The sequence below is a fragment of the Carettochelys insculpta genome, chromosome 9 (genome assembly GCF_033958435.1).
Source record: "Carettochelys insculpta isolate YL-2023 chromosome 9, ASM3395843v1, whole genome shotgun sequence".
Classification (NCBI taxonomy): Eukaryota; Metazoa; Chordata; order Testudines; family Carettochelyidae; genus Carettochelys; species Carettochelys insculpta.
The window spans coordinates 6,056,501-6,083,036 of NC_134145.1; the positions used below are offsets into that span (position 1 = coordinate 6,056,501).

At 50.5% G+C, this 26,536-nt stretch overlaps 1 protein-coding gene across 3 annotated transcripts in view; it reads right to left on the reverse strand.

Annotated features, from left to right (window-relative positions):
- MOB3C (MOB kinase activator 3C) overlaps positions 1-22,244 on the reverse strand; it is a 54,497-nt gene extending 32,253 nt beyond the window's left edge. For all 3 annotated transcript variants that reach the window (XR_012646556.1, XM_075002555.1, XM_075002554.1), the window contains exons 1-2: positions 22,108-22,244; positions 424-920 (exon numbers count right to left, since the gene is read on the reverse strand). Coding sequence is in view for 2 of the 3 variants with exons in the window: in XM_075002555.1 (XP_074858656.1) it covers positions 424-841 (418 nt within the window). In the remaining variant the exon portion in view is untranslated. The remainder of the gene's footprint in view (positions 1-423; positions 921-22,107) is intronic.
- Positions 22,245-26,536: the final 4,292 nt, after the last annotated feature.

The following is a 26,536-nucleotide window of genomic DNA, read 5'->3' on the forward strand; positions in this document are numbered from 1 at the left end:
GACCCCGTTGCAACCTCACCACCTCCATACTTCCACCCGTCCTGACGCCAACCCAGCCCTGAAGGAGGCCCGGAAACTGCAGTGGGAGGGGATCGCAAGGCTGATGCCATCCGGGGTCCCTCTTCCCCTTGGGTTTGCGGCTTCCCTGCCCTTTCCCAGACCTGAGCCCTCGCCCCCATCCAAAGCCCCCGCCTCCAATATATCTTCTGACAAAAACTTCTGTCAGCAGATCGCTGCAATCTAGACAAAGGAGTGGGTCAGACTAGATGACCATGACGGTCTCTTCTGGCCTGAGTCCCCACAAGCTGTTGAAGCAGGGTGTGGGAATTCCTGAGCAAAATTCTCAGGCCTCTGCCATGCTGCAGGTCAGACGAGAGCATCCCAGTAGCTGCTGGCTGAACATAAGCAGCACAGCCCACTTACCAATCCTGGTTGGGAAGATATCCTCGTTGTTAATGAGCATCTCAATCCATTCCATCAGCATACACATGTACTGGGGCGCCGACAGCTTGGTCGGCCTCTTGTACTTGTGATCATCCTGCCATCTGTACTCATACTTGAGCCCGCCGGACATGATGGGGCAGCTTCTCTCAGTGCAGAACTCTGACATGGTCCCATAGATGAGGTTAATCCGGTTGAAGAAGTCAACCACATGCACCGCTATCCAGTCACTGATGTTCTCCCCAGGAGGCAGCCGGACCACAGCCTTTAGATCCAGCCCGGATTTCAGAGAGGCCTGGGCTTTCTTGTACAACTCAAAGCGCTGGGTGCCGGGCTCGAACTTCTTCCGGGGGCGAAAGGTTTTGTCTTTGTTGAACACTTGGCTGAGGCACAAAGCCATTCTGGGCAGGGCTAGGGGGTTTAAAAGGCAGGGAGGTGGAGTCCTAGCCTGGAAGCTTCAGGGTGCACATCATGGGTTTCTGAAAGGAAAAGAGACAGCGAAACATTGAGTGTGTTATTTAGGAAGCTAACCATAACTGGTTCTCCATTAGCAAACCGGCTCTGGAGAAATTGGTGGCCTGTACAAGAGAACGCATGGCCTTGTAGCTACAGTACTGGGCCCTGATGGAGGGAATATGGTTTCAATTCCGGGCTCTAACCAGACTCCATGGGTGACCACGACACATGAACCTGCTCCCCCATTTCTCAGTGTTCCTATCTGTAAAATGGAGATATTAATGACCCTTCTTTTGTCTGGTTTATTTTGATGATAAGGTCTGTGAGGCAGGGAGGTATTAATAGTCCCTAGGGCAGCAGGGCCCAGCTTCTCAGTTGAGGCATCTCTCCGCTGCCATTATGCAAGCAGTCATACATGTTTAGCTGGTGCTATCCCAGCTGGCCTTGTGGGATGCCTGGGGCGTGAAAGATGGAGGCACTGTAGGCTGAAAGCCTCTTCCCAAACCACTAGCCCCCAAGCGACAGCCTGACCTTTCCCAGCAAAGGCTCTGCTCATGCTGGTATCTCAAGGGGAGTTCAGCAGATGCTATTCGAAAGCAAAATAAAAAGCAACCTCAGAAGCGTTCAAGGCCGCTCACTGCTCACATGACTTGGTGGTGTTTTCCTTTTCAGGCACATGGGATGTTTCCCTTCGACTTGCCCCTGCGGCCAGCGTGGCCGTTCCCCCAGTGCTCTGAACTGAGTGCAAACATCTGACCAGTCACCCGGCTCTGTTATTTATTCGAAATGGAGTTTGCCTTTTGTTTGTTTTTTTAAAAAGCCCCATAAGTCAAATCCCAGGTACAATTGTGTCCAGGGGAAGCACCAGCTGAGCGCAACAATGTGACAGAAAAGAATAGACGCCTGTACCCAGACAGCCGAAACACAAGGCGACACCTAACCTGTTTCCTCTTGCCTTGCGACTGCATCGCATCAGCCCCCATGTGTACCTTGTGTTCAAATAATAAACCTCCGTCAAAACTGAAACTAGTTCTGCACCCCTGCGGCAGCAGACGCACAGCAGCTCCTGGGACAGAGGACGCGGGTTATCTGTAGGTCACCCTGACCACCACAGTGAACTGTGAGATAATGAGCAGTTTATCGAACAGCAAATTATAATCCTAGTTGCCTCCTGGAATTTACTGCTGTAGAAGTAGGGGGTCTGGGATTCTCCTGGGCTCAGACTGAGCTGAAATCTGTGCCCGGTTTTCACTTAGCCAAAGAGCAACAAAATGAAAGATGAATATTAATGTTGATGAATGCACAGTAAAGCATTTTGGAAAACAGAATCCCAAATCTAGGTACAAAATGGTGACGACTAAATTAGCTGTTACCACCCAAGAGAGAAATCTTGGAGTCATTATGGATAGTTCTCTGAAAACATCCATTCAATATGCAGCAGCAGCAGCCAAAAAGGCAAACAGATTGTTAGGAATCATCAAAAAAGAGACAGAGAATAAGAAAGAAAATATCTTATTGCCTCTGTATAAATCCACGGTACACCACACATCCTGAATACTGTGCTCAGATGGGGTCATCTTATATCAAAAATGGTATCTTGGCATTGTAAAAAGGTTCAGAAAAGGGCAATACAATTATTAGGGATTTGGGACAGGAGATATGTGAGGAGAGAATAAGAACGTAAGAACATAAAAACAGCCACACGGGGTCAGACCACAGGCCCATCAAGCCCAGTGTCCTGTCTTCCGACAGTGGCCAATGCCAGGTACCCCAGAAGGAATTAACAGAACCGGTAATCATCAAGTGATCAATTCCCTGTCACCCATTTCCAGCCTCTTGCAAACTGAGGCCAGGGACACCCTCCATGCCCGTCCTGGCTAATAGCCATTAATGGACTTATCCCCCATGAATCTATCTAGTTCTTTTTTAAATTCCACTATAGTGTTGGCCTTCACGACATTCTTCGGCAAGGAGTTCCACAGGTTAACTGTGCCCTGTGTGAAGAAATATTTCCCACTGTTTGTTTTAAACCTGCTGCTATTAATCTCATTTGGTGACCCCTAGTTCTGTGTTGTGAGAAGGAGTAAATAACGATTCCTTATCTATTTTCTCCACACCAGTCATAATTTTACATACCTCTTCTTTTTTCCAAACTAAAAAGTCCCAGCCTTATTAATCTCTCCTCATATGGGAGACACTCCAAACCCCTAATCATTTTTGTTGCCCTTTTCTGAATCTTTTCCAATTCCAATATATCTTTTTTGAGATGAGGCGACCACATCCGTACACAGTATTCCAGATGTGGACGTACCATGGATTTATATAAAGGTAATATGACATTTTCTGTCTTATTATCTATTCCTTTCTTAATGATTCCCAACATTTTGTTAGCTTTTTTGACTGCCACTGCACACTAGGTGGATGTCTTCAGAGAACTATCCACAATGACTCCAAGATCTCTTTCTTGAGTGGTAACAGCTAAGTCAGATCCCATCATTTTATATATATAGTTGGGATTATATTTTCGAAAGTGCATTACTTTGCATTTATCAACATTGACTTTGACATTGAATAAAGAGACGGGGACTTTTCAGTTTAGAAAAGAGAAGACAGATGGGGGAGATAATAGAGGTCTATAAAGTCATGACTGGTGTTGAGAAAGTATGTAAGGAAAAGTTATTGAGTTGTTTTCATAATACAAGAAGAAGGGGTCACCAAATAAAATTAATAGATAGCAACTAAAACAAACAAAAGAGCAGAGTGAACCCGTGGAACTCCTTGCCAGAGGATGTTGTGAAAGTTTGGACTTCAACAAGGTTCAAAAAAGACAGATAAATTCATGGAGGATAAGTCGATCAATGGCTATTAGCCAGGATAGGGATGGTGCCCCCAGCCTCTCTTTGTCAGAGGCTGGGAATGGGTGACAGGGAATTGATCACTTGATGATTACCCGCTCTATTCATTCCTCTGGGACACCTGGCACTGGCCACTGTCAGAAGACTGGCTACTGGGCTAGATGGACTTTGGTCTGACCCAAAGTAGCCACTCATATTTTATACTCAAATGTCACAGATCACCTAAAATACAGTTTGCAACATCCTCCATTTACCAGGGTTGCTATTATCAAGCCCATGAGGTCAGAGCTCCATTGTGCGAGACTCTGCACTCCCGCCTAGTCAAAGACAGTCCCTACCCTGAAACACTTGCAACTAAACCAATATATCAGAGCCAGGGTGGGAGAGGACCCAGCAGCACAGACAGGGGAAGTCACTTGCACAAGGTTTCAAGGAGAAGGGACCAGATCCCAGGCCACCTGAGCGCCACTCTGGTCTCCCATTCACCTGGCCACAATGCTGCTCACACTAACCGCAGTCAGGACTCCATACATAGCTCCTTCCATCCCCAGACGATCTCACAAGCTGCTTTGCAGACTCAGCCACAATGTGTACAAACAATCACCCCTTGTGGGGGGAAGCTCACCAATATTTAGCAATACAGAGCAGCAATAGAAAGACCCAGGCTAGAAACAGCATGGGCACGCCGGGCTGGGGGGTGGGCGTATGGGGCATTTCTGCCGGTGGCAAGTTATCCAGACATGAAAGGGGGTACAACTCTCACCCTTAAATTTTGTCTCTGGTTGTTCCTGAGGGACAACGGCTGGTTGCTGTTGATCATCTGTTCATTCCGGATGCCCTGTGCCTCCCGCTCTGGATGGCAGCCTGCCGTTCCTTGCAAACAAGAGTGAAATTCACTCCTATGCCAAGGGCAGCACAAGACCCTTGGTTCCCACAGGGGCACAGGTCTTTTCTTTCCCCTCCAGCTGGGGATGGTTTTTGCTCCACAGGAGAGGCCAGGCTCTGCTCTCAGCCAACCAGGGCATCTTCCACCGAGGCCAGTGAGAACTGTAATCCCCAAGGAGCAGAAGCTGTCTCTGAGCGTGGGAAAACAGGGCTCAACTCCTCTGAGGCTGTACTCGGTGCCACTCTGTGGCAATGTTGGGGGATGGAAGAAGTGGGGGCATCTGGGGCTGGTAACAGGCCTTCTTTTTGGCTATGGATCAAAGTCAGTCCAGCTGCATCACCCTTTCCCGCCTAGCAGCACAGAATGGCCTGACAGGGAGGCTGGTGGTTTTTAAGGCAAATCCTGTTCCTGAACCAGGAACTAGTGCCTGATAAAGAATGAGCTTTATCTGCTATTTTCCTGCACAGCGGTCACATTTTCAAGGCGCACCCTGCAGATACTGATATGCTTTCCATGATGGAATGTTTTCTGGACATTTGGGATTCCACCTACATCTAAAACATCCTGCCCAGGGCCCCCATCCAGCAAAATACTGAAGCACGTTTCATGTTACTGGGTTCCCATGGACTTCAGCAAAACCCTACACATGTTTAAAGTTAAGTAGGTCAATACTTCCATGAGATCAGTGCCTTAAATATAGTTGGTACACATATAGAAGTATTCCAGCATCAGTTGTAGCTCCATAAGATAGGGTCGCATTGACAGTGGCATTTAAAATGATTTAAAAGTCCTTAACACGTCCCCATATCTGGAGCAGAGTCACTACTGCATAACACCTCAGACCAGACCTTCAGCTTGGCTAAATTAGCGTAACTGCACTATCCATACAGTGTAAGGCTAGACGGGCCCATGAGGTCAGCTATGCCAGTGGTTTTCGAGCTTTTTTTTTTTACCTGCGGACCCCTAAACAAGTTTCAAGTGGAAGTGCCGATCCTCCTGGAAATCTTAAACATAATGTGGGCCCTCCGAGGGGGCTGCAGGCCACAGGTTGAAAGCCTCTGCCCAGTCTGACTTCTTGGAGGGCCCAGCCCAGAAAAATTCATCCGCTGACGTATTTTATCAGTGCGAGTTTTATCCTGCTGTATGTTACCAGAGCAATCGAGTGTCTGCCATGTCAATTCAACTGTAATCACAAAGGGCTTTCTGGAAATACTGGTACTGCTCCCTTTCCAGGCAAACACTCTGCTTGCGGAGGGGCTTTTTCCCTCAGTAAGGTGAGGGGTTGAGATAAAAGGGGTGTTTGACCCGTGAGCATCCCTAATGGGGGGCAGGCCTGGTGTGCAAGAGTATGTCTGTCTACACATCAAGCTGGAGGAGTAAATTCCAGCTGTAGGCACTAGGGCAGATCGAATCAGCCTGCTTGAAAAGAAAAGCAAAGCACAGGGGCAGTCGTGCAAGCCGCATCGGTGCACCATGTCCCTGTGGTCCCAGCTTGGCTTGAACTCAGGGCAGCCTGCCCCTTCTGCCACTCGCCCTCCTGTGGCTCTGTTCCTGCTTTTAGCATGAGACGTAAATCTCCAAGGCGGGAGTGGGGGCTCACAAAAGAGCTGTGTAACTGCCGACAGGCAGGCTGGAAAGTGGCATCTCTGGAGCCTCACGCGTGAGCCTCTCCAGCTGTGGTTCCCAACTTTTTCCCTCGTGCAGACTTCCAATCAACCCTACCAAACCGTTCCTGGACGCCCCCATCCAAGCCAATTCTATTTTCTAGAATCATTTTTTTTCCCTCTTCTATTTTTTTCATGGCTCCTTGACCCCAGCTTGGAAACTTACTGCTCTCCAGCTTGAGCTAAAAGCCAGCTGGCTCTCAGCTAAGGCTGCAGAGGGAACTCCTCCTTTCTCTGCTGTCCAGGTGCCCTACATGGGAGAGTGACCCACAGGCACGAGGTGTGTGGGCTCTGGTTACAGCCCTCTGCCACAAAGCATGCCGCCTAGAAAATGAAAAGCTTAGACCTGTGAAAAGAGGCTTTGAAATCCCTCTTCCTCCAGTCATGATGCTGTTTTGATCGGTACCACACTCTACCGGAAACCCACTCATCGCTGTACTTACCTACACGCTTCCAGCTTCCATCCTGCACGCACAACTAGATCCGTTGTTTACAGTCAAGCCCTTAGGTACAATCACATTTGCTCTGACCCTACTGACAGAGACCAAAAACTACAAGATCGTTACCAAATATTCATAAACCTGAATTACCCACCAGGAGAAATAAAAAAAAAACCAAATCAACAGGACCAGACGAATACCCAGAGACCAGCTACTCCAAGATAGGCCCAAAAAAGCCAAGAACAGAACACCACTGGTCATCACCTACAGCCCTCAACTCAAACCACTGCAACACATTATTAAAGACCTACAATCTATCCTTAATCAGGATGCCACACTCCACAAGGCCCTAGGTGACATGCCTGCTCTCTCCTACAGACACCCTCCCAACCTTATGAGGATTCTCACCCACAACCACGGTTTATACTGCAGGAACACCAGTCCTGGAACTTTTCCTTGCAACAAAGCCCATTGGCAACTTTGTCCACATATCTATTCGGGGGGTACCATCACTGGACCTAACCAGGTTATTCACAGAATCATGGGCACATTCTCATGTTCCTCAACTAATGCCATATATGCCATCATGTGCCAACAATGCCTGGATGCTTTGTATATTGTACAGACTTCAAACTCTCTTAGACAAAGAATTAATGGGCACAAAACAAACATCAAAACACTCCTGATCCACAAACTGGTCAGCCACCACTTTAATGGAGTGGGACGTTCTGTTAATGACCTGAAAGTTGGCATCTTACTGAAGAGGACTTTTCACATCACTTTGGAAAGAGAGGCTGATGAACTCTCTTTTATGTTCAAATTCAACACATTAACACGTGGTTTGAACCGGGATGGGAATTTTTTAGGTCATTATAGGGGCTCTTTTGCATACTTAGCTTAATCTAATTCTTGACACACACCCCTCCCCCCAGCTTCTGCCCCTCTGCTCTCTGATTTGCTCACCTTGATTCTATTTTTCTGATTTGTCAACCTTGATTGCTATTTTTGGTTCTCTGTGCCTTACATATTGAGTCTGTTCTGGTACGGCTATGATCCGAAGAAGTGGGTCTGTCCCACGAAAGCTCATCACCTAATAAATTATCTTGTTAGTCTTTAAAGTGCTCCTGGCCTGCTTTTTTGTTTTGATAGTATATAGACTAGCACAGCTGTCTCTCTGTTACTATTTTGACGTGTGTTATATTGCTCTGTCCAACTCATCTATACTCAATGGGAAGTGACTCTCTCTTCTCCAAGAGCCAGCTCCTGCAGCGTATTTCATCCTACAAATTTACTCCACTGTCTCATTTTCTTGCTACCATACAAACTCATCTCTTCAGTCTTCAGGCAGATGGACGTGGCTTTCCTGGAGATAGGTATTGTCTCCCTAAAACCCAATTCAAATCAACAAAGCTATTAAGCATCTGTTAAAGGTTTTCTGACAGTGTCTCTATGAAACACATACCTGAGCAGGTGCCCTGGAACACACTGATTTTCAGGTCCTTTAATCAATCCCTTCCGAAGGCCGCACAGTACATTATATTCCAGGTTGTCTACCCTCAGCACAGGCAGCAGCTCCATGAACTATTTGCCGTGGTTTTGCTTCCCGAGCCGCTGCCGGCATTGCTGCCAAACTGCTAAGTCATCCCGGCTGCACAGGCCTTGCAAATCCTGACAGGGCTTCGGAGAAAAATGGTTCTCCCGAAACTCTTCTCTTTTAAGGAGAGGCAGAACGTTCCCTGTGCGTGCAAGTCAGTCTGCAGAGCCACAGACCTACCCAGGAGCCAAGTCCCTCTGTGAGCTCCCTCAAGGGCAGTCGGTTTAGTATCAGTGTGAATTTTGGATGAGGAAGATAACACATGAAGGCTAAAAGCCCAGGGACCTGGCCTGGCTGAAGGCAGAGGAGTTTTGCCATCTGCAGCAAAGACTTGCAGTCCAGTCACAGCTCTGGTTCTTGTGGCGGAGACACTAAAAGGGAACTCAGCAGATTCCTGACTCTGCTAGAGACTCCCCATGGGACGCTGGACAAGTCATTTCGCCCCTCCCATGCCTCAATTTCCCCAACAGTAGAATGGGGGTCATGGTGCTTTTCTACCTCCTAGCGTGTTATGAGTGCTTGCAGCGCAAGCTGCCGCACAAGTACAGAGTATTATTATCCGTCACAGGGGGCAGATGCTCTCAGGGGACAGACGCTCTCCCTCCAGAGGCCTGAAAAAGTCAATTCCATTGACTTAGAGGGGAAACTAGCAGTTAAAAGAGCAGTACCAAATTTTCCCCAACAGCAGACTTGGATTTCGGGCACCCACCCTATTTACAGAAGGTGAACACACGCAGCAGAGCTGATGTTCTAGCTGGGCCCATGTACTCAGGCCCTTGCCCAGTCAGGATTTACAAGGCCTGCATATAAACAGGAGGAAGGTGAGTGTGCCTCCCTGTCTCAGGCCACCCTGGGAGGGCTGCAGAGAGGAAGAGCCAGAGCTCTGATTAGCAGTGTATGCTCCAGCAGTTTCTCAAGCATCTGGAAGAAGCTGCAATGCAGTAAGCTCAGACAGCTGCCTCACACCATTACACCATCTCCTGCCTCCTCAGGTCGTGCATCCTGGAGCCACACCGTGGCCTAGAGAAGCCCATTTTTTCTTTTAATTTTCACAGTGCAAAACAAACTCCTCCCCAAAGCAGCACATGCACAGGGTAAAGACCAAGCAGCCCCTGCGACCTATTCCATTTCAGCAGGTGTCTCCAAACGTGAGCGAGGATACAGCTGGAATAGAGCAAAGCCTCTGGCAGTCTAAATCCCATGCCCCTGGGGGAAAGGGATGGGGTGGAGGTGTCAGACTCTTGCATTCTGCTCCTGATTTGTTCCTGCATTTGGGCAAGTCACTCTGCTGGCCTTAATGCAACGCTTCTCTGTTACTCGGATGCTTCCTAAGGCATCAGCGAGCTGTGATCCTGCATAGGGCCGCTTGCTTCTTGGTTGCCTCCCAGAGGCAGGCTGCATGCTGCATTTCTGCAAGCTGACACCAGGGCCACCCATAGCTTGGCCCTCCAACTGAAACACAAAGGGTGCGTCTACACTAGCCGACTACTTCAAAGTAGCCAGCACAATGTTGAAATAGCACGCGTCGCATCTACACACGCCGTGTGCTATTTCGACGTTGAAATCAATGTTAGGCGGTGAGACGTCGAAATCGCTATTCCCATCCGAAGATGGGAACAGTGCCCTACTTTGACGTTGAACATCGAAGTAGGGCGTGTGCAGACGATCCGTGTGCCGCTACTTCGAAATAGCGGGGTCCTCCATGGCGGCCATCAGCTGAGGGGTTGAGAGACATTCTGTCCAGCCCCTGTGGGGCTCTATGGTCACTGCATGCAGTAGCCCTTAGCCCAGGGCTTCTGGCTGCTGCTGCTGCGGGTCCGTGCTGCATGCACAGGGTCTGCAACTGGTCGTTGGCTCTGTGGATCTCGTGCTGTGCAGGCCGAGTGTGTCTGGGAGGGGCCCTTTAAGGGAGCGGCTTGGGGCTTTGCTGGCACCTTATTTCGATGGGGAGCGCTTCTGTGTGTGTGCACGCTCCGCATTTCCTTCCGGGGCGTCTCCTTTCGATGTTCCCCGTCGCTACTTCAACGTGGAACATCGACGGCACCAGCGCTGGAGGACGTGTAGACGATACGCGTCGAAGTAGCTTATTTCGATGTCCTTACTTCGAAATAGGCTACTTTGATGTAGTGTGCTAGTGTAGATGTAGCCAAAGTCTGAATGACCCTTCTGGGGCATTAAAGAGTCCAGTAAATTAACAGCCCATTTACTCCACCTGGTGTCTTCTGTCACAGCTCTAGCCCCTTTAACTTCAGCCTTTGTTCAAAATCTCAAATAAGCCCCATCCTCTTTGTGGGATTTATACCAGCGGCTGAGGGAGGAACCTCGCCTGCCCATTGCTCTGGGTTCCAACCCAGGACCCTAGGCCCAGCTGCTCACTCCAATCAGTCACTGCTATTTCTCTGGGCTTCCTTCTACTAGGCTCTTTATCTCCAGCCCAACTGGTTCCTCTCACCTCTGTCCCATCTGCGCAGGTTCAGCCAGCCACGAACACTGCCAGACCCCTATGCCAGAGGGGAGCACCCTCCTTCTCTCTTCCAGTCCCAGCCAGTGACTGCTTCACTAATCCCCATGCAGATCCTTTTATGTGGGTCAGCAGAGCCCTGATTGGCTGCTGCTAGCCCCTCTAGCCCTTGAAGGACCAGACCTCTGTAGTTTTCCAAAGTGGCTGCTATGGGGAGTCCTCTCTAGGCAAGCCTGGAGGACCCACCTTCTCTGCTCTTTTCTCCTCAGCTCACTGCTTCTTACGGAGACATGTACGAGGGCCTTGGGGCCGCCAGCAGGGAGCCACAAAGGGCCAACACACTCCATCACAGGTCCATAGACAGGCAGGTGAACAGCACTGCACAAGTCTCTTGCTAAGCACTTGCCTAGATATTTGTCCCAGAAACTCACCCCCACTGAGCGATGCTGTCCCTGTCGATTGCACGTGGTGTAGCTGTGATGCCACCAGGGATTCAATCAGGGAGGAAACGAGGAACTGATTGGAAACCACAGCCTTTCTCTAACTGACCCTAGTGACCCGGAGACCCATTGCAAAAAAGGTGCTGAATCGCAGCATCTCATTTCTTTCTCAGCTGTTGCTTACTCACGGGTGGCATTTCCAGGCATGCTCAGGCACGCGTCGGAGCAGACCAATAATCCTTCAACCTTTGTCCCACTTCCAGAGTTGAACCAATGCAACCTGCTGTGCAGACAGACAGAGCTGCCTCAGGGAAAATTCCTCTTTCCTGAAAGCACGGCAAGTTCCTAGCAGGGCTAATTACAAAACCTAGCCAGTTTTCAAAGGGACTTGCCTGATCTAAGGTTCTTATGTGGACTCTGTTACCGTCCTATCAGAGCATCTCATCACCTGTAATTTATTTATCCTCACAGCACCCCTGGGCCTTGTTGCAGTGCATCATCCCTGATTTATGGCTAGGAAACTGAGGCACAGAGCGTCTAAGTGAGTTGCCCAAGAAGTCTGGGGCCAACCAGGAGACAGAACTCAGATCCAGTAGGGCTGACAGCCTCTCCAGGCTGTTGGACATGGGAAGGTCCTCTTGGGGTGAGGCCTCGGGTAGAAAGGGTGGGGCCAGGGCAGCCAGCCCATAGAGTTCCAGCTCAAGCCAGTTTCCCAAGCCTCAGTAAGAAGCACAGCCATCAGCATGCCCACCCCAGCTTCAGGATGGACTGCGGCAGATGTGGGACGCCCACAGGTGGCTGTCCCTGCCGGAGCCCTGGCTGCCTTTCCTGCTGCTCTGCTCCCATTGTGAGGGGGCCCTTCCTGTTCCGGGTGGGCCTGGCCCAGCAGCCTCATCACACAATCACTGGAAGAGGCAGGAAGCTGAAGAGCAACAACTCCCTCCCCCTCCCCATTCCGGGACCCCAATTCACTTGTTGCAGGAAAAAGGCCTCATTGTTGGAGACGAAGGGAGGAAGACAGAGCCCTGATCCTCAGTCTGCGGGGTCAGGCCTGTACGTCACAGGGCTGCCAATTTCAGCTGCAGCTGCACTGTGCTCATTCTTCTATGCACGTGGTCTTGTCTCTGCTGAGACGTGGCACCAGTTTAGTTTAAACTGGTTTAATTGGGTATGGTAGGAATGGTGTCCTGGCCTCTGTTTGTCAGAGGCTGGAGATGGATGGCAGGAGACAAATCTCTTGGTGATTGTCTTCGGTCCACACCTGGCACTGGCCACTGTCGGCAGACGGGATGCTGGGCTAGATGGACCTTTGTCTGACCCAATAATGGCCCTTCTCATGTTCGTATTAAACCAGGATAAATTAAGAACAGTTTAAAAATTTACCTCCCTAACCAATTCTCAAGCTAGGACGAAGCCAAAAGATGGTTGTGCTTCTTACTGAGGCCTGGGAAACTGGCTTGAGCTGGAGCTAAGAATAGCCTGGAGATGGTAGGACAGACTGAGCTACTTGGGCTGGGAGGCAGGAGATGTGGGTTCTGCTCCTGGGCCTGCTGGGTGATCTCAGACAAGTCACTTCCAAGTCACATGCTGAGTTGTAACATAGAGGCTGTCTCCACTGGTACAGATGCCACCTGCCTGGTATTGAGACCACCAGGAGACACGGGCTTTCTCCTAGTGAAGCCCTGCCTGTTGGGAAGGGGAAATAAGCAGAAACACCTCTCCAATGGCATAAAGGTGTCCACATGGCCCTGGAACTATTTTGTGGGTGGAGGTACTGAGCTCTGCTCCCCATTCAGACCTCTTGAGATCTGGTTGTCAACTCTCCCAGACCTGCTCCCCTGCTGCAAATGGCATCTGGACCATCCAGTCTGGGAGAGTGGGCAACACTCCCCATCCCAGTTCAGGGCCCCAGCTGGCACAGCTGCAGAGCCCTGGGCTGGCGGTGGGGCCCCAAGGCTGGTGGGGAAAGTGGAGTTTGTGGCAGAGCCAGCAGGTGGCAGGACCTGGTAGGGCTGGCAGAGCCCATGGCGGGACCATGGGGAGGCAGGCAGAGTCCACAGCACAGCCAGCAGGACCCTCGGGAGGCTATCTGGAGGCTGGGACCCAGGGCTGCAGAAGCTGGCAGTGGAGCCGGTCCCCAGGTGCAGGGAATCCAGGAGCAAAATCCCCACTCTGTTACACCCCACACTGAGGTCACTAAGGCATGTACTGGAATAAGTCTCAGTTGAAATCATTGTGCCCCTGCCTACTGTCATTATACAGGTATGACACTGAAGGAACACAGGACTTCGCCTCATAGTTATTCACGACCAGGTTCCTCTGTGCCTGGGAAGGACAGGTGTTGCTGGTGTGAGGATTAGTTCTTTTCAGGCGCAGGCTGCCAGAGCTCTGGGCCAGTCCCATTCGCTCCACTGTATGGGTGGGGAAACTGAGGCACTGGAGGGCTTGCAACAGTTGTCCACAGTCACACAGCAGGTCCGTGGCAATACAGCGCTGAACTGAGAGTCAAGACACCCAGGCTGTATTCCTGGCTGGGTTTCTGTGTGACCCAGGGCAGTTACTGCACCTCTTGAGGCCCGTGTCCTCCCCATTCACTGTGTGCCTTGTGTCTTTACACTCTAAGCTTTTTGAGGGATGAGCTTTTGCTATGTGTATGTACAGCACCTGACGCAGTGGGGCCCTGACTGATTTACAAACAACTCCCCAGAATAAAACCCAGCTCTCATTGGATTCCCTGTTCAGTGTACTGCCCACTAGGCCACACTGCCATCGCAGCCAAATACAAAATGATTTGATGAAGAAGGAAGGCACAACTCAAACAGCAACCTAAGCTCACCCGGTTGAATTTCAGTTCCCCTAGTCATAAGCTTCAGAGACCTCCCCACAGGCACAGCCATATTTAAACACCAGGGCTATATAATAGGCTATTTCGATGAATAACGTCTACACGTCCTCCAGGGCTGGCAACGTCGATGTTCAACTTCGACGTTGCGCGGCACCACATCGAAATAGGCGCTGCGAGGGTACGTCTACACGCCAAAGTAGCACACATCGAAATAAGGGTGCCAGGCACAGCTGCAGACAGGGTCACAGGGCGGACTCAACAGCAAGCCGCTCCCTTAAAGGGCCCCTCCCAGACACAGTTGCACTAAACAACACAAGATACACAGAGCTGACAACTGGTTGCAGACCCTGTGCCTGCAGCATGGATCCCCAGCTGCCGCAGCACCAGCCAGAAACCCTGGGCTAAGGGCTGCTGCCCACAGTGACCATAGAGCCCCGCAGGGGCTGGAGAGAGAGCATCTCTCAACCCCCCAGCTGATGGCCGCCATGGAGGACCCGCCAATTTCGACGTTGCGGGACGTGGATCGTCTACACGGTCCCTACTTTGACGTTGAACGTCGAAGTAGGGTGCTATTCCGATCCCCTCATGAGGTTAGCGACTTCGACGTCTCACCGCCTAACGTCGAAGTTAACTTCGAAATAGCGCCCGACGCGTGCAGCCGCGACGGGCACTATTTCGAAGTTAGTGCCGCTACTTCGAAGCAGCGTGCACGTGTAGACGCAGCTCAGAAGTGCAGCTAGGGGGAATCATCGAATCCAGCCCCCTAGCATTAGGTCATCCAACACACACAGTGACATGTTGCGACAGAGGTACACACCAAAGAGGAAAGGAGGGCCATGCTAACGGGAAAGGCAACAAACTGCTGGCCATCTCCTCAAACGGATAGCCGTGGCAAGAGACAGGCTGGGGCAGCAGACAACTCCTGATCCAAGTGCTCAGACACCACAGTGATGGGGACCGCACGAGAACAGAACAGAACCCCAGCTCTGATTCTGACTTCCTCAGGCACTCAGACCCAGCGCCACCTCCTGCCTCAGTTTCCCCATCTTCAGCAGCAGGGTGTCTATGTCGTACCTTTCGCCTTGTACTGCTTTGCTGTATTTAGACTGAGAGTTCCTCAGGCAAGGACCGGGCTTCCTCGGCAGTTGAGAAACACTTAGGGCCAGAGCCCCACCTACGCTGTAGTTCTAAAAATAGGGAAACTGAGGCACGAAGGTTATGACTTGCTCAGGTGCCTGGAAGTTTGCTACCTAAATATTTTCAGACGTTGTGGGTGCTACCAGAAAGAATTAAGGTGTGTTATTAATAAACCATGAGAAAGAAAATTCAAGAGCCCATGGTGATCAAAACTTTGCAAAAGTCATCCAGAAAAAATTTATCCATCTGCTGAGAACACAGATTGGTCCTTGATCTACACTTAGATGCAGTGCTGGGAGACTGTTTGAAACCTGCAATGAATTAAGTCTCCTCTCACATGATGGTGGTCAAAAACTCATACAAGCACCTGGCTTCCTTAACCTCAAACATCCACTGAGCAGCATGAGTCAAGTTTTAAAGCAGCGGAACAGCTGCTCTCGTGCTAATACCAAGTGAGACATTTAGCAGCTAAACACCACAAGGGTGGACCCTACCAACACCAGCAGATGGCTCTGCCATGCCCCCATCTCCAGATGAGGTGCTCAGCCAGGGGTGGGACTTCAGCTCTGCAAAGCTGGTGAAGTGGTCAGAGTGGAGGAGGCTTTGGTCAAGTCATTACCACCACAAGTCTGGTGCACCCAGAGCTGTCGCCCAGCCCTGAGGGACTTCGGGTAGGTCCCATGGCTTCTGTCACCGGGGAGATGAGTCAAAGCCCTCTCCTCCCCACTCCACCTAGCTGAGAACCTGGGCAAAAAGCAAGATGCTCCTGAGATGGTCTTGTCCAGGTAACAGCTCATCAGCCCTAGCAGCAGCAGGAACTGGGAGGTGACCGAGAGGTTATTCCCATGGGAGATGTCGGCTGTGCTGTACATGCCAAGGAAAGGAGCAAGGGAGAGGGCTAGGGAAGGTGCAATTTGTGGTCACTGACTGCAGACTCTCACATTCATTCATGGATTTCTGGCTGGGGAGAAACATCCATCGGGGACCTTTAGGAAATGCAGGGCCCCATTTTGAAGCCAGGGGGTCCATGCCTGCTTGCATTTTGGAGCACAGAAGTGGGAAAGGAAGCAAGCAACATTTGGTGACCTCTCTGTAAAATGCAAACCTCCCTCCAAAATCCAGTCCTGGGTCAATCGGTGTGTTTGAAGCTGCCTCCATCTGGGCACAGCCTGGGTTTCCCATATAAGAAGGCCTCGTCATTCACGTTTCCATGAATGGTGAAAACTATGAACACAGGGAGATGGAGGGGGAAGGTGTTTGTGACACAGAAACAACCCATTACAGTAACACCACGATTAGCTGACATAAACGGGCGTGATGGATGGTTGAATAACCCAAAAAGTCAGATAGCTGGGGGGCCAGCAAAGTGGGGGCAGGCTGCCGGCTCCCATGGGAACAGCTGCCCATGGGCTGGGTACTGGGTGCAGGGTAGGTGTGGGGGGGCTGGGGAGATTATCTGCGCCCCCGCTACTGTTATCCAACATTCTGTTTTATCCTGCCCCAGGCGGGGTGGGATTAACCGGGGGTTGGATAACCAGGGCTCTACTGTGTCTGCAAAAACCATTTCATTTCGTACACACGCAAGTTTAACTTACAAGCAGTAAATTAGCACCCCAACTGGAACACAATGATAATGCAATCGGCTTTAACCTTAAGTATCCAAAATAGTTCTCTGCACTCGCCACCTGGGGATCTTATTGTTCTTCAGGGAGGGGAGGCTTAACCAGGGTGGGTTTGCAAAGGAGCATTGTGATGGGAAGCGTTGAAGCAGAGGCCGCCCTTTCATGTTACTGCCATTTTGTGTTAAGGTCAAAGCATGTAGTTTGTTAGCGTTAAGGTGGAGAGCAGATCCATATATGGTAACCTGTTGGCTTGTCCTATCAAGTGCACGTAACTGTGCAGGGTACAAGCATGGAGCCAGCTGATTGGTCATTTAGTATCTCTTGTGCAGGAACTATAGAAGCACTGATGCATTCTGTTGGAGGGCAGAACCCACTTAGGCGTGTGTGTGTGTGTGTGAGAGAGAGAGAGAGAGAGAGAGAGAGAGACTTCTCTTTCTTTGCAAGGTTGCTGGGAAATAAAACTTGTTTACTTTCTTCAGTAGTCTCCTGAAGTCACTGAAGCGGCCGTTTTGCTTCGACAGAAGCTGTTTAGCCCTGCTCTTTACGTCCTTTAAAATTTCCTGCTGTCCCTTACCCTTTGCTCTTTTTTTAAATATAACTCTCAGTAGATTCATTAATGCCGACAGCCTAGATACTGAGGCTGCAGTGTGACCACTTGCCAGATTATGCAGTAATTTGATTTTCTGGCTTCATATCCTCAGCATTTTTCCTTTCCTAGGATACGGATACGCTACAAACCAGTCAGGGTCGATCACCCAGGCTTTGATTTTGCATGCCTTGTGGGGACGCACACAATCAAACAATCGGGGGTCGGCAGTCGACCCCTGTACTCAAACTTGCGAGGAGTAAGGGAGGTTGACAGGAGAGGGCCAGGTAAGTCGATCGTAGGAAAGTCAATTCCTGCTATGCAAATTGCCATAGCTGGAATTGTGTATCTATGATTGACTTTAAGGCCTAGTGTAGACCTGCTAAGCACACTCTGCATCATTCCATTTTCTTTTCAGTGCCGTAAATAAGGCTGGGTGTTCCTTCAGCAGCCTTAAGGTGGCTGAGAGAGCTCTGAGCAAGCATCAGCATGCTGAATCATAAGCTCAGACTCAATCCTGCCCCTTTGCCAAGCCTATACCCCTGCCCTGCGCAGGAGCTTACCAGATCGCTCCAGCAGCCTAATTAAGAGTTACACGGCCAGTCAGCAGACATGCAGAGGGGCAGAAGGGCCACTCAGCCTAGCCCTCAAGCTCAACAGGGGCCTCAGATTTAGACATTGTTCATTTTTTGGCATTTGACACATTTTGCATCTTATTTTTAATCACCTCTGTCAATCATGAGAGCATTTGCATGGAGAAAGGCCACAAAAGCATTTGCTCAATGGAAAAAAGGATTCAAGTTATGCCTCACTCTCTTTTTGGGGCCTCATTTTGTGCTCATGTGTCATCGGTTTTTATTTTGATTATGGCGGGGGGGGGCGCTAAAAAGCCAGAAGTGGCCCGGGCCCCTCTGGACAACTGCCAGGGCCTGAGAGTTACCTTTTTAATTCACCAACTCTTGACCGTCATGAATCTCCTCTCTCCTGCCACACGCGTGTGGTTTGTGGATGACCTTGGGGCCTGTGTATCTAATATGTACACTTAAAAAAAAAAATCAAACAGTGGCAGTGCCTCCTGGAGCCTGCGTCAACTCATGCCTCATCCCACCGGGTTAAAAATAGCAGTGCAGATGTTTCCGCTCACGGTTCAGATCCCTGGGCCCCAATCACAGGCACTGATGCCATGAGAGCTCCAGGGCTAAGCATCCATGTTAAAAAAAATAAGGGGTCCTCAGCACCCACAGCTGTTTGCTGGGGCCCCAGGACAAGCCACCCCTCAGTGAATGGCTGGTGGGAGCTTAGGGGAACGGGGGTTCAGAGGAGCCAGCTGTGGCTGGGTGCGGAGGGCTTGGAGAGGAGAGGATGGAGCAAGGATGGGGCCTCAGGGCATGGCCGGGGGTGGAGCACCCACGGGGAAAGGGAAAAGTCAGAGCCCGGGACAAGCAGCCCCTCTAATTTTCTCCGTCCATGAGTGGAATAAATTTTGTTGTGTTGTGTGCACTGAGACATGGGCAGATGTGCACATCAATAGACACTCATGCTGCCCAATCAGCTTACAAGGAACACTGCCCTATGACTCTAGCCACGTGAGAATATCCACACTGCTGTTACTAGCCCCGTAGAGCGACAGCCACAAGCCTCAGGCTCTGAGACTCACTGGGGTGGGTTTGGTTTTTTCTGCCATGTGAGCCTCGCGCTCCAAACTACAGCTAAGCAGACTCTGGGTAACAGAAGAGGCCTGCAGTGCTTCTAGCTGTCTCCACGGCTCCTCTGAAGTTTGACTTCATGAAGCTTCGTTTCAGTTTCGTCTGGTTTGGGAATTCTTCTTCCCTCACCAGTAAAAGAGAAAAATCCCCAGCTGACACATTACCCTGAAAGCAGAAAGTCAGACAGAAAGCTGCTAAGGGAAGTTTAAAGAGGCTATAATTGAGATACTTCCTTTGAATAGTTACTTCTTTGGCCAGCTGTCCAATCGGGCCCCTGTATTAACTATTATTCGTTGGGCTCTGACCCTGCACGTACTTACACAGATGCTTGACATAAAGCATCCCATTAGAGCCACTGCAGTCAATGGGACGTGGATGCTTGAAGTTGAACCTGTGCCTAAGCATTTGCAAGTCTGGAGCTCTGTATTACTGCACAGGTTGAACCTCTCTAATCTGGAACTCTCTTGTCCAGCAGCATCTGTAATCTGGCATAAGAAGAAGTCTTGTGGCACCTTATAGATGAACAGATATTTTGGAGCATCAGCTTTTGTGGGCAAAGACCCACTTCATCAGATGCATCTGACAAAGCGGGTCTTTGCCCATGAAAGCTGATGCCCCAAAATATCTGTTCGTTTATAAGGTGCCACAAGACTTCTTGCTGTTCTCGAAGCTACAGACTAACGCGGCGACCCCTCTGATACTGGTAATCTGCCATGATTTTAGTTCCCCAGACGACCACTTATCATAGGTGTGGCCAAGTTTCCTGTGGCCCCATAAAGTTTGTTCCCAGCCACCCGTCCTGGCTCTCAGTGTTCTGTGCTGTTATTGAGCTGCAATTTACCCCTCACTGTCTTCTGAGAGCCCAGTCAGCAATGGAAGTGCTACTAGACAATATTGACCTCGGACGGTTTGGCAAATTCTCTCATTCAACACTTGCAGTACAACCATGAAACAAAGAGCAACTGTGGAGATAGATGGGAAATCCCCTAGTCCAGTATCTGGGTGCTGGGCTTTTACAGCCATTGAGTTTAACTTATCTTATGGGACGTGAAATTATTATATTTTTTAGAAGTCACTTGGCCAGAGTGTTCCCTAAACAGGGCTGTTTTTGCTCCCAGCTGAGCTCAACTCTGGCTCCCTGCCTGGCAGGAACAGGGTTACTGGCTGCAAATCCCAAATACAAATGATGGAAAATTCCAGGAGAGGTTCCATGTCAATTGCTGGGAGTGGGATACGGGTTTCTGGCCAGAAAGTGCTGTGGGAGAGGCCACAGCATAGGCGACCGGGAGCGGGGGAGCCCGAAGAGGAGCCTCCCACTGAGCCATGAGAGAAGATTGTCTCCACAGACTGCAGAGCAGCATCTACCCGCTAGATGTCCTGGGAGTCAGGCTGTGCCTCCCCCACTCACAGCCAGGCAATCTCCACCTGCTGCCTCCATGCCCACTGCTTGGTGCTATCTACCCTGCCTGCTGCTCATTCACCGTCACCTCTGCCTGCCCCACAGTCCCACTGCTCTGAACTGGTGTTACCAGCTGGTTCATCACTCTGCCCGGTGCTTGCCCACTGAGTGCCTAGCATCACCCACTGCAGCTACCGCCACTCCAGCACCCTCTGAGAACGTGCTTCTAATCACGCCTCCTTGTAGTGTTGTTCCCCACGGGATGAGGAGACAGCTCCACTTTCTCACCCTCATCGCCACCGAAACCATGTCTTCCTCCTTCCCACACCTCAGTGCGTCAGGGCAGGGCTCTTGTCCCCACTGGGCACAAAGGCTAAGTGACTGTCCCAAGGTCACATGGGAAATCTGTGGCAGAGAAGGGGATTGGCCACTGTCACCACTGGCCAGTCTTCCTCTTATGTGGTTAACAGAAGGGAGGTGGGCTCCTCTGGAAAGTGTGTGTTAGAGGTCCCACTCTGTGCCCGAGCCCCAGATGACCTGGGTCTACCACAGTAACTAGCTAAGGGATGTGACAACACCCGTGGAAATCAGGAGAGGATCATGTTCCTAGATAAGTCCTTGGGAGCTGCTGCTAGAGGCACAACTCCCGAAGGCTGCCGTGCAGTCTCGGGCAGCTGACTGGGAGTGTATTTGCTGTGTAGCTTCCATGTGAGGGTCAAATATGACAGCAATCCAGCAGCCCTCTTCAACGCATCTTCTGACCACATCCAACCTCCTCCTGATCTCCCTGCTCTCACTCCAACAGATATGGAAAACAGATCTTCCAGAACATGCCATTTCCTCACTCAAGCCCGGGGGGGGCTGGGGGGGCTAAGAGCCACTGAACCAAACTGTGACCCCTGTGTAGAATGGAAATCACTAATCACTTCAAGCCAGGGATGCTGCCTCACCACCACCCCCCGCCCCCCGCACCCCTAGTTCCAGCGCCTAAGCTGAAGGCACAGCTGTGGGACATTTAACTGCCGAACAGGATAACCACACAAAGCAAACGTCTGCTGCCAGACCCCTGTCAGTTTCCTCAGCGTAGTCTTACAGTGGCAACTGGCCACAGTCCAAACTCTGCTAAACACAGGAGACGGCTTCCAAACTTTGGCTGCCTTGGCTCATCGTTCGCTCCAGGAAGTCACGTTGAGTGCACTCATCTGCGCAGAAAGCCACATTCATCCGCCCTCGGCTATCGCTGGCCCCTGGCGCTTGCCTCGTATGTCACAAAATATGGGGGTCACTAAATATTTACCTCCTGACCCAACTTTACGTTGCAGCCTCCAGTGCCTGAAATGCCCCTTCCATCCCACCCCATAAATTGTACCATCTGCAACTTCATTCCTGGGGTCTGAAGTTGGGGGAATTAATCCACTTGGCTGCGTTTGTTCTTGTTCCCTGTGGGACTGTGACACAGGACAGGCCAACAGGGAAAGCGTGAGGATGGAGGTGGAAGGGGCTTTGGAGGGAGACAGCTATTCTCAGAGCAAGCCAGAAACTTCTGAAGGAAAGTTTAAAAAAACAAACACTCACCTAACTCCAGTCCTGGCTTGAATTAGAGACCGAATCCCGCCCGAGTGCATGGAAAGGACTGATAACTAGATCCTCTGGATTCCTCCTGGGCTCTCTCCGTGAAGCTTAGTTCCCAGGGTCAAGGAAAAAACTCACACAGGCACCAACTCTTTCTGGAGTTTTCATTAAAGAAACTCTGCCTAGCCTTTTCCCCTCCCAGTGATGTCATATCCTGAGTGTGTCTAGAAGTACGGCTGCTCTAGTGAGAACGAGAACTGACACTGACACACACACACACACACACACACGGAACCTTTGCTTGCCCTGACCCTACGTCTTAATCTGTCTGTCTCCCGCTGCCACTCTGTGGTATGCAGCACTGCAGTAGCCTTGGGTCCAGGGGATTAGACGGACGAGGTGGTGTGGTGATGGCTTTTATTGGACCAATTTCTGCTGGTAAGAGAGAAGCTTTGGAGTGTGCACAGAGCTCGCCTTTAGGTCTGGGAAACTGCAGAGGGTTTGGCTACCCAGCTTTTAGTGACAAGGCAATGCCAACACAGCCGTCGCCAAAAGACAGCTCTGTGTAAATGCCTTTTTGTCAGCACTTTTGCTGACAAAAATCCTTCCACCCCGCAAGAGCATCTTTTGCTGGGTCTGCAGGAGAGGGTGCCTGGCAGCAAAGCGACAATCACATCTGCATGTGCAGCAGCAAAACATTGTCTTTCACCGGGGAGAAGGAGAAGCAGTTAAACACTTGTGAACAACAAAAATTTTGTCGAGCAAGTGAAAGCGTAGACGCAGCCGTAGTATGTCACAGCTAAACACAAGGGCTACGTCTACACTGCAGCGATCTGTTGACAGAAGTTACTGTCGGAAGAGATCCGCCGGTGAAACCTCTGTCGACGATCACATCCATGCACAAAAGCGGATCGAAAGAACAATCTGCTCTGTTGACAGAGAGCGGTCAGGCTGCCCAGCCGCTCTCTCGACAGAAGAGCCAATGGAAAACTCAGCGAACGGGGCTGCCCAGGGAACCCGAGGCCCTCTCTGTTGACACAAGCGCCCCCCAGAGCATCTGCACAGCTTTTTTGTCGACAGGAAACTGCTGACAAAGGCGTTATTCCTGAATGCGGAGAGGCACAACGCTGCCAGTGGATGTGCCGGGTTTTGTCAGAAAAACCTCTCATGTAGACACAGCCAAGGTGGAACTATTGTTCCCCACAGAGAGTGAATACACATGTCAAGGGATCATCCTCAGTGAAGCGACCCCTTACCAGCTCTCCAGTTCTGTGGGGCGGGAAAGCTGGCAGAGAAGAGGATTTAGTGGGGTCCGGATTGTTGTAATAAACCATAAATCCAGTGTCTGCATTCAGTCCCTAGTTCCTAGCAGAGATGTGAATTTAAGCTCCCAAGCTCATCTTTTGAAAGTGTGCAGGACGAAGAGGTCAGCTCTCGAGTGATCGCTTTGGGAAAAGTTCTCACTCACCCGCAGGAGATGGGGGTTTTCACCTTGTATTGATTTTTCTCCATGAGTTCATTCAAGATGGCTCGGTGACACCCTCGTGGCTGTGACTGGGGCTTTCAGGGCACTGGGTGAGACATGCCACATGCTGTGAGAGGCTTGTGTTGGGTATTGACAGGTGTGCTGTGGGGGAAGGGGTGTTGATCGGTACCAACCATGGAGCTATTTCTCCAGGTTTTGCACCTGTTGTTCTGGCAGAGCCTGGTGCCATCTTGCATGGGGCTGTCCTGGTCTGTGGGGAGCTTTCCTCTGATGATGAGCTTGGAGGGGTTGAGGGAGGGTATTGTCTGAAGGCCAGAAAAGGAGGCTCTGGAAAGCTTTCTTTCAGGGCGGAGTGCAGTGTTCGCTCTAATTTTCCACCCACAGCTGTGCAGAATCAGTTTTCTTATGCACCCCAATAAGATGACGTCACACACCGCCTCCTTATTGTACCACACAGCAAAGTTCATGTGGTGGGGTGGGGCTGAGGGATTTGGCGTGTGGGAGGGGCCTCAGAGCCGGGCAGAGGGTTGGGCTGGGAGGTGAGGCCTCTGGTTGGGGGTCCGGGCTCTGGGGTAGGATGCAGGCTGCAGATGAGGGATTGGGATGAAGGCTGCCCTGAAGCTCCAGCAAGGAGAGAGGACTGGGCTGTGGGTGAGAGGCGTCTCTCCCTGCTGTGACAGGCCCTGGCTGGAGTGAGGTTGGGGCTTGGGGAGGGGTGGCTGTCCCCTGGCTGTAGTAGGTCCCAAGCTGGGGCTGGGTTTGGCTGGAGAGGGTTTGCGGCTGGTTTCAGGCCAGCAAGGGCCACCTGCCACCTGCCCATGGCAGATCTGGGCCAAGGGGGTTCCCTGGGCACCTGTGTGGCAATTAATAGGTTGCTGCACAGTGGCTCATCTTACAGGGAACTTAGAAGGGTCCTCACTGAGTATGGGTTGTAGTTGTTTGATGCTACATCACGTGGGCTCCTGGTGGGACAGGAGGTGACTGCTGGCAGTGTGCAGTCCGAGGAGGTTTTATTTCAGTAAGGAAGGAAGTTCTCTTGGGGTTTCTGAGCAGCCCTTTCCAGGGTGTGCTCTACCTCTCTGGTGACATGTCCTTGTCTGGGGAAGACAGTTTTGTGGGTGTTCTGGGGTATGCCCTGCATGTAATGTTGGTAATGTCCTGGCTTCTTCCAGAAACTTCTCCTCATTAACAACCTCCCTCAGAACACCGTCCTTGTCCCCCAGGATGTCACCGGCCTATGTGCCAACATCCTTCACAGTGACGGCCTCGCGGCCTGTCATCATTATTTACAAAGACAATAGACAACGCTCGAGTATACAACCCCCACCTATCACCCCATTCATCCATTTCATTCTCACCTCAACAGCTTTATATACATACAACAACAAACACTTTGTTCAAACCAGGGGAGCAGCCAGGTGTACTGGGACTGGCTCCCCAGAATGCTTCCCGCTTCATGGACCGCCTTGAAGAAGTAGTTCTGGACATTTGTACCACAAAGCCAATGACAGGTCCCCGATACACTGATGATATTTTGTGCTCTGGACAGATGGCCTAAACGCCTTCATTAGTTTCCACCACAACTTCAGCGCCCACCACCCATCCATTAAACTTCCTCCGGGACCATCCCACAGCATCAGCAATATCCTGCACACCCAGTCAGCTTCATCAATGGAATTCGAGGGACAACCATATACAAGAAACCCTTGGATCACCACCACATCTGTCTTCACAGCTCTAGTAACCACCCCAAATATACCAACAAATATGTCACCTAGGGCCAGCCACTCAGGTGCCAAGGAATATGTTCTGAGGAGAAAGACCGGGCTCTACACACTTAAAACTGTCTTTGCCTAACAAAGACCCTCCACCAGAGGAGTAGATTGCATTGTGGAATGGGGAATCACGTTCCCTGAGAAAACTTGTTTCGGTACAGAAATAACCACCCCCCTCCTTTGACCACACACTCTTAGTTGTCACCTACCAATCTGCACATGAATCCAAAAGTGGGTCTCATCAAACAGTTACAACCTGTACTCATTGGGGATCATGTTTGTGAAGAAACCTTTCTTGAACCCCTTCTTCTGGCCTTCGAGCAACCTCCCAAGCTCTCCAAGATCCTCATCAGATGCAAACATAAATGTGCTTTAAAGTTACAGGTTGAACCTCTCTAATGTGGAACTCTCTCATCCAGCAACATCTTAATCCAGCATGATTTTAGTTAGCCACTTATCATGGGTGCGGCCAAGGTTCCCACAGTCCCATAAAGTTTGTTTGAAGCCACCAGTCCTGGCTCTCAGTGTTCTGTGCTGTTATTTAGCTCTAATTTACCCTTAAATGTCTTCTAAAAGCCCAGCAAGCAGTGAAAGTATTGGTAACGTGCTAGACAATATTGACCTGCAGTTCTCCAGCAAATTCTCTCGTCCAGCACCAGTCAGGTCCCGAGGCTGCCAGATGAGAGAGGTTCAACCTGTACACCTCTTTTAAATGTCCCATTCTAAAGAGAGGTCTGATCCCGCAGTTCAGTATAACTCATCCCGACTCCAGCTTTTTGTGTGAGCAAAACGGGGTCTGGAAACTGCAATGAAAAAATTCATTAAGGAGATCAAAATATCTAATATAATCCTGCATTCCTGGTGGCCCCAAAGCTGCCTCCAATGTCTCTGGACATTTTAGAGGGTGAAGAATCTAGAATCAAGGCCCTAGGAGTTGTATTCAGCAAGGTTCTGTACTTAGGTAATGACCAACACCTCCAATTTCTATGACAAAGACTTTTTAACGTCCAATTTCCTTCACTGTTTGCTCTGCCAGTTTGTTTTTTCCCTCTTTCTCAGCTCCGATACAAAAGCAATTTGGCCTTTGTCTAATCTCCGGGACCTTTTGAACTGCCACGGCTCCAAGTGGTTTGGGGAGAGGGAAGATGACAGGTCCTGGTGGCTCGAAGGG